Raw genomic sequence first — 8,985 nt, forward strand, 5'->3', positions numbered from 1 at the left:
CATAGAACAAAACAGAACAATTCTGAATTTTACAAAGAAACAAAGTATAGAAATTAGAAATATACTTAAGCAAATACTTAAGTTTGTTATATGGTGCTTAAATAGAAATATTATATTTGCGTGACTGAAATATGTACTGCAGACAAATACTGCTAACAATAGTATAATTTAGCTATAAATACATTGTTATAGAAAAAATCAACATTAAAAAATAATAACTTAAGCAACAGCACAATTTTAAAATAGAGTTAACTAAGTAATTAAGTTTTCTTTGTAAAATTGGGGCCTGGTGTCTTCCACCATTATGTGCCGAAGGTCACTTCAGTTTATATTGGTGTTACATCAGCCCCACAAAATCAAAGAAACAAAACATAAGATGTGGACATCAGTGCAAGTGTCCTCTGTAAATTCAAACTTGTATGTTTCAATCATGTATTTCAGCAAATGTCCAGTGACAGTCAGGACAGTGACAGTCAATACAGGGATTACTACTATGATGTGAGGGGCTTTCTCAAGAAGTACCTGAACAGATATATGGGCTCCTAGATGACACAGGAAGACGAGCAAGGGACCATCTCATAATATTTCTTAGTTCTTTGCCAGTAGATTTTTTGGATAATCTCATAACAGTTCTTAGTAGATGATTTTTTGTAACACATTTTGAATTAGCACACACATACTAAATGCCATTCAACTTGATAACATTTGGAAGAGGTTAAATTAGAAATCTATTTTTTTTCCTTACTAACTCTAAAGTTCCACTTAGTTTTCTAAAATTTTTAATGTCACTTTAATTGAAAGAGACACATGTTTTATATATTTGTTAGCAAGTTATTACTATATTGCATTTAATTTGGATTGACATTTTTCAGTATTTTTATAAATGAGCCAGGTACAACAAAGGAACTAATTTTGTAAAATTTACATTTTTGTATCTGTCTAGTATTATAATTTAGCCAACACTAAAAAAACTTAGAAACCTCACATACATGTGCAAAGTCACTCCCATTGTATACCATGAATAAGAAAATAATTTTTAGGGGGGAAAAAGACAACAAAAATAGTGCTAGGTAACTGGAGAAATATGTTTTTCATCTGAAAAATGCTGTGAAATAGTTATTTTGATAAAGCAGTATTCACAATTGATTTGAGGCCACGACATGAACTTACACAGTTGAACCATGCTTTCAACAGGTTTATTGGTTCTCAGTCAGTATCATGGGCTGATACTTGATGCTTTATAACAAAAGAACAATGGAAAATAGGGTTTTGATAGGATCTGGCAATTAGCTTTCCCCATCTTCTGTGGCTCAGTTGGTTACAAATCTGCAGATTTGCAGTTGTTAAACACCTATCACTGTGTAGTAAATAGCTTTAGATTTGACCTAAATTTTCATTGCCACACTTTTTCAACTATGCATAATAGCAGCTTATATATAGACCAGCACCTCTGTTGTCTGAATTGATTACCATTCTGTTTGTCATTATGACCCTCACTATTTCCCAGCATTTTCATAAATGGATTTAACATGCCAGAGTAGTACCTTGCCTTTTGTTTATTTAATCATTTACATACAATGTCTCATACAGAGTCATGGCCCTTGACTTAGTCAAAAATGTCATATTTCTATTTTGTAACCTCAGTTTTTTTTGCAGTCTTTGTGAAACATATGGACTGAAGATGTATATGAGGAACAAGAGCTTAATAATTGGCAAGAGTTAATACTGTAGTCTGTTTAATCTATTGTTTACCAAGAGAAATAAACATGAATGCACTACAGGAGGCTAAGAAATATAAGTGAAGTGAAAGTAAAAGAATCTCAGATACAAATAAACATGAGATGCATAATATATTTTTTATTTTCAGTAATTTTCAGAAGTTTGTGTTCAAGCATAAAAGGTTCATAGATTTTATCATATAATTTACTAGTATTCACCTCAGTATTTGAGGAAAATAAAAATTGGGTACTTTTAACTTCAGTTTCATTTTATACATAGGGTAAAATCTCAGTGTTAAGTTGTTAACTGTGTAAATTTTTACTGTGCAGTACAGTACCATATGCATTTAGCACAGTTAATGTGTACATTTATTGTTTGATCAATGTATTTTTAAAATGTTCTTCAGGAGATTTGTTTAACAATGCATGCAGATCACTTTGAATTGAAATAAATAACTTTTGAGTTAAACTTTACTACACAGGTTTTTTTGGACATGTGATCAAATTGTATTCAAGATGCTAAAAGTCAAAATTAGTTAATATCACCAGGACTTACAGAGCTGAGTTACTTATAGAAATAAGTTACAAAAGGAAAACTGGTCTGCTGAAACCAAAACATAAAAAAATAATTAGAAAACCCACCGAATCTGTTAGCCAGACACGGATTTATTTTTATAGTGTTAAAGTTTGTTATTGCCATTTTTAGGAAATCTATAATTAGAAATCCAGGACAGTTGGGTTTTTTAATGCCACACATGTATTTACTGTCAATATACAATGATAGAATGATTGTCTTTTCAGGAATATAAGAAATCCGCAATGTCACTGTTTTAGTGTTAATAGAGTTTATGTATAGTGTTAACCTTTAGCCTGCCGGTGGCAAGTGATTTTGCCCTTTTGACCAGTGTAGGCCAAGATCAGCCTGAACATGCGACAGGCAGATCAGGGTCTGCACTGTTAGCTATTCATTCAGTGTAAAAAATATTTAGTGAACACCCCTTTGATTAGTAAGTAGCACTGCCCAAACTGAATGATGGACCAGCCCATTTTAAAATTTAGCAGGGTAAAGGTTAATAGATCTTGAAATCTAGTTTCTTCTGTAAGAAACCTTTAAGTCGTAAAAAAATTGTTTGTTTTCGGTATCCCGACCTACCCTAAATTTTTGGCCCGACTCTAAATGCTTTTATGGCTTTGATAATATTTTTTTCAACTTTTTAAGAAAAAGTTGCTAAACTACTTTTTTTATGCTTTAAACATGGTCAGTGATGTTAGAAATCAACTTACTGATGCTTTAAAGGCATAACCCCCTTATTTTTATTCGTTTTTGACACAAAAATACTTTCTGAAAAGTCTCACTTAATAAAAATGTATTTCGAAAAAAAAAAAAAAATCCGACCTACCTACCCTATTAAATTATTTTTAGCATGTTACCGGAAACAAAGGTTGTCTTTTTTTAGGCCTAATTCATATTTTCATCAAAATTTATTCAGATTTAGTTTTTATGTTGTAGTATATGTGCTGGAAACAACATAAGTGCAAAAAGTATAATATCGAAAAATAAAAGTCAGATTTGAAATTAAAAAAAAGTAGGAAGAAGTTTGTCATGAACTGATCTGAATTTTTCTTCTCATCATTTTCATTAGAATTTTTTGACAGTTCTTAAATGCTGGTACCATTTTTAACTGTCATATTTCAAAAATGTCAGAACAGTTTATTTGTTAACTATATTGCCAAATGTATTATATATTTTAGTGATTTTCTACATTTCGTTTAACTTCTGTTTTTTTCTACTTAAAAGTGTGTACCAACATAGTTTTTCCCCTTGAACTTACACTTGAATCAGAGGTGCACAATATACATTGGTATTTTGCCAAATTCTGTACACATTACATTACAAAGTTATATTCTATTTAAAGTTATTTTTACATAATTTTGTTCTATGTTTCATCCCAATGCATTTATAATTGTTTTTCAAAGAAAGCCAGTTATGTTAGCAGTATCTCATGAGTTAAAGGTTATTTACAACCAATTATATTGAAGCTTTTTTTTGCATTATAAGCAGTTTTATTACCATATTTAGAAGTGTTTTTATAATCAGTGCTTATTCAGATACAAAAAAAGCTTTTCATCAGATATCTTTATAGATATGATAACTTTTGCTTAATTCCAAAATGCTGTATATCTAAAATTTTTTTAATCAGTATTCAGATTTTGGTATCATTTTGTTTGTCTTAAAGAACTAAAACTAATCAGTATGACCAGAAAACAATTCCCCAAAAGTCATGTGGCTGGTTAATCATTAACATTTCAAAACTTTCAACTTGTTTTTCTCAGAATGCCAAAATTGGACTGACAGCATTGTGGAATTAGGTCAAAAATAAGGCAACACTGTATAGCAAATAGTTTGAAATCATTAATATTCATGGGGCACTAATTTTCATTGATTTTGTGTTTGTATCAGTCCACAAAGTTAAATTTAAAAAAGTAAATTAAATTCCAATTCATTTTACAGTCAAAAGTTGAAATCAGTGTATTCATATCTGTAGGATATAGCTGTTTGGGCCCAAACTTCAAAAATTTTATGCCCCATGTAATATAATGATTTTGCAGTTACTATATATTTTAGAACACTTTAACTTTAATGGGTGCAATAGTAGAGGAGAGAGAGTAGTATTGTTGTTGTTATTTGTTGATGTTGTTATTGTTATACATGTATTGTGATCACTTTATTCCTCAAATTATATAAGGACCGTTCTCTGTAAAAGTATTTTGACTGGTAAAATGAATTTTTTTTACATCATTGTTAATTTATACCATTTTGGCTGTTGCAACTGTTCAACACTGGTAAAATATTGAAAGGGGCACACCTCAAAATTGTCATCAGAATTGTTAAAACAAAAAAGTAGCATGATCTTAGAGTAGTTGATCTGTTATGACATTCAGCAGTTTCTTTGTGATCCTTTGGTCATAAGAGAGTATTGTTTGTTCATGAGAAGTGGAGAATACAAAAATTGCACACACAGAGTACATCATTGAATGGAAATAGCTGCTTGTCATCACTGGTTTACTAACTGGAATAATACAAATCATGACAGTAATTAACTTCATGTAATAAAAGATACATTAAAATTCCTGCTTCAGTTTTACAGCACGAGAGTGACTTATACTTAAAACACATTTTCTACATGTTTACAGATTACACAAGTATTTTCAGCTCACCTGTCACAAAGTGACAAGGTGAGCTTTTGTGATCGCGCAGTGTCCGTCGTCCGTCCGTCCGTCCGTGCGTCCGTCCGTCCGTAAACTTTTTGCTTGTGACCACTCTAGAGGTCACATTTTTCATGGGATCTTTATGAAAATTGGTCAGAATGTTCATCTTGATGATATCTAGGTCAAGTTCGAAACTGGGTCATGTGCGGTCAAAAACTAGGTCAGTAGGTCTAAAAATAGAAAAACCTTGTGACCACTCTAGAGGTCACATTTTTCATGGGATCTTCATGAAAGTTGGTCAGAATGTTCATCTTGATGATATCTAGGTCAAGTTCGAAACTGGGTCACGTGCTGTCAAAAACTAGGTCAGTAGGTCTAAAAATAGAAAAACCTTGTGACCACTCTAGAGGTCACATTTTTCATGGGATCTTCATGAAAGTTGGTCAGAATGTTCATCTTGATGATATAGAGGTCAAGTTCGAAACTGGGTCATGTGCGGTCAAAAACTAGGTCAGTAGGTCTAAAAATAGAAAAACCTTGTGACCATTCTAGAGGTCACATTTTTCATGGGATTATCATGAAAGTTGGTCAGAATGTTTATCTTGATAATATCTAGGTCAAGTTCGAAACTGGGTCACGTGCGGTCAAAAACTAGGTCAGTAGGTCTAAAAATAGAAAAACCTTGTGACCACTCTAGAGGTCACATTTTTCATGGGATCTTCATGAAAGTTGGTCAGAATGTTCATCCTGATGATATCTAGGTCAAGATCGAAACTGGGTCACGTGCGGTCAAAAACTAGGTCAGTAGGTCTAAAAATAGAAAAACCTTGTGACCACTCTAGAGGTCACATTTTTCATGGGATCTTCATGAAAGTTGGTCAGAATGTTCATCTTGATGATATCTAGGTCAAATTCGAAACTGGGTCACGTGCAGTCAAAAACTAGGTCAGTAGGTCTAAAAATGGAAAAACCTTGTGACCACTCTAGAGGTCACATTTTTCATGGGATCTTTATGAAAGTTGGTCAGAATGTTTATCTTGATGATATCTAGGTCAAGTTCGAAACTGGGTCACGTGCGGTCAAAAACTAGGTCAGTAGGTCTAAAAATAGAAAAACCTTGTTACCGCTCTAGAGGTCACATTTTTCATGGGATCTTCATGAAAGTTGGTCAGAATGTTCATCTTGATGATATCTAGGTCAAGTTCGAAACTGGGTCACGTGCAGTCAAAAACTAGGTCAGTAGGTCTAAAAATAGAAAAACCTTGTGACCGCTCTAGAGGTCACATTTTTCATGGGATCTTCATGAAAGTTGGTCAGAATGTTCATCTTGATGACATCTAGGTCAAGTTCGAAACTGGGTCACGTGCCTTCAAAAACTAGGTCAGTAGGTCTAAAAATAGAAAAACCTTGTGACCACTCTAGAGGTCACATTTTTCATGGGATCTTCATGAAAGTTGGTCAGAATGTTCATCTTGATGATATCTAGGTCAAGTTCGAAACTGGGCTACGTGCGGTCAAAAACTAGGTCAGTAGGTCTAAAAATAGAAAAACCTTGTGACCACTCTAGAGGTCACATTTTTCATGGGATCTTTATGAAAGTTGGTCAGAATGTTCATCTTGATGATATCTAGGTCAAGTTCGAAACTGGGTCACGTGCCTTCAAAAACTAGGTCAGTAGGTCTAAAAATAGAAAAACCTTGTGACCTCTCTAGAGGCCATATATTTCAAAAGATCTTCATGAAAATTGGTCAGAACGTTCACCTTGATGATATCTAGGTCAAGTTCGAAACTCGGTCACGTGCCATCAAAAACTAGGTCAGTAGGTCAAATAATAGAAAAACCTTGTGACCTCTCTAAAGGCCATATTTTTCATGGGATCTGTATAAAAGTTGGTCTGAATGTTCATCTTGATGATATCTAGGTCAAGTTCGAAACTGGGTCATGTGCTGTCAAAAACTAGGTCAGTAGGTCTAAAAATAGAAAAAAGAACGATGTCATACTTAAAACTGGGTCATGTGGGAAGAGGTGAGCGATTCAGGACCATCATGGTCCTCTTGTTTTAAATTACTATTGCATGCAACTTGCTTGATCACTCTGATTTTATTTGTAATTTACAATTACTTACAAATGAAAGTAATTCCCACACTTTGGAGAAAAAAAATTGGGAGGTATGCCCCTTTAAAGACATAAAACATTTCTTTAACAACAAAAGACCATTATTTCTGAACCTTTGAAGACACAACCAGGTGGTCCTTTTTAACCAGCTGTTTGCAGCAGGCAGTTTTGATTAACAGTAAGTTGAACAAGAACATTTGAAGAATGTACTCTCTTAAAGCAAAAAAATATGAAATAAAAAGAAAAATTATGGTCTTTTTTTGTAGAAAACTATAGCTCTGAAATTTTTGTAGAAAATTGTTGCATGAAAATTAATTACCTTCTGAAATTTTAGTAAAGAAACTGTAGCATGAAAATCAATTATCTTCAGAATTTTTTTGCGGAAAACGAAAGTTACATTCAGAAACAGAAGAAGGGTAAATGAAAATGTAGGAAAATGGGGTAAATTAAAAAAAAAAATTATTTGTACAACTAAATGCTATTTCTCTTAAATAACTACACATTTTCATTTCATATACCTAGATATATATTGTTTTCAGACTATTTGTTTTCTTAAAGTATCGAAATGTTTACATTAATCACTTATACATTTTTTAAATTTATTAAGCGGAAAAAAAATGCAACCCATTAAAAAGGATAGATAGTCTTGTTTTTTTTTCAGGGCAAAGGGCAAGATAATAGGGTGATTATAACAGTACCTTGATCTGGCATGTTGTGTTCAACTCGAGTATGTAGATTTGCAGCCAGGTCTGGATCACACTAGGTGCTTGCACAAAGTTCAATCTAGTCTAGCAAACATTGCAAGAGTCGAATGCATCATTGCAGATAAGGTTACTACTTTAAAGTCCCTTTAATTATATGCATTTATCTTTTTCTGCCTTTATCTTAGTCAAAATTAGCTATAATTTTAGGCAAATAATAACACTGATTTGGAACGATGGATTTTCTGATGCATAGTGATGTACTATTTGATGTCATGATTAAAGCAAGTCGTCCAACCATCTGTTATTTTTTTCCATATCAAATGGGAGTTGAACACATGATTTTTTTTAATACAAGCAGTAGTTTAAACAGAAAGTTTATAGGTGTATAACAACAGAGAAGATTTTTGCATAATTTATAAAATCCCAAGGTGTTACAGACTTGCATTTTTTAGAATATATCAAGATGATTTGTAAACTCTTGAAATCATTAATACTCATAGACTGAGGTCTAATTTTTGTGGATTTCATGGTTTTATCATCATGGATTTAAATCCCAGGGAACAAATAATTTTTACATTTATTTTATTTTTAAAACTTGAAATCCACCAACTTGTATCTTGGATAATAACTGTTCCAAAACTACGCAATATCAAGAAATTAAGTGATTTTATGGTAGTTACATTCTTCCTTGTGAATTTCCTATTTTTTTTTATTCTCTAGTCAGCACTGTGTGACTTATATCATTGTAGAAGATTTTGTCTGTATACGTCTTTAGTGAACATAAAAAAATAATTATTTTAGAAATCAGTTTATCTCCAATGAAAAAAAAAAATCCTTTTTTAAAAAAACAAAATGGTTGTGAATTTAAAAATAAAAAGTGATTTAGAAAGTTGTTATATTTAAAAATCAAAAATGTTATTTTGCATAATTATCTATATGAATTTTTGGCATACATTCTATTGTCACCCACCGGAATAGATTAAAAGTATTCTTTAAACAGTTGTTGTGTTTTTATCCAGCTATTTCAAACCTCATAGATTCTTGAATGCTGTATAAAGGGTCTGTTTGATATTGCCATTTTTAGCTCACCAGAGCACAGTGTGCTTAGGGTGAGCTATGGTGATCACTCCCCATTCAGTCTGTCAGTCAACATTTTCTCCAAATGACATCTCCTCTGAAGCCATCAGTCAGAAATTAATGAAATCTTTCTGGGTGGTCCTCTGTCACCAGAGCAAGAA

At 32.5% G+C, this 8,985-nt stretch overlaps 1 protein-coding gene across 1 annotated transcript in view; it reads left to right on the plus strand.

Moving 5' to 3' along the window:
* The window catches only part of LOC123564605 (carboxypeptidase E-like), a 41,927-nt gene extending 33,183 nt beyond the window's left edge, over window positions 1-8,744 (plus strand). The window contains exon 9 of the mRNA XM_045358306.2: window positions 442-8,744. Within this exon, the coding sequence (XP_045214241.2) occupies window positions 442-546 (105 nt within the window). The 3' untranslated portion in view covers window positions 547-8,744. The remainder of the gene's footprint in view (window positions 1-441) is intronic.
* Window positions 8,745-8,985: the final 241 nt, after the last annotated feature.

Source organism: Mercenaria mercenaria, chromosome 2 (genome assembly GCF_021730395.1).
Source record: "Mercenaria mercenaria strain notata chromosome 2, MADL_Memer_1, whole genome shotgun sequence".
NCBI lineage: Eukaryota > Metazoa > Mollusca > Bivalvia > Venerida > Veneridae > Mercenaria > Mercenaria mercenaria.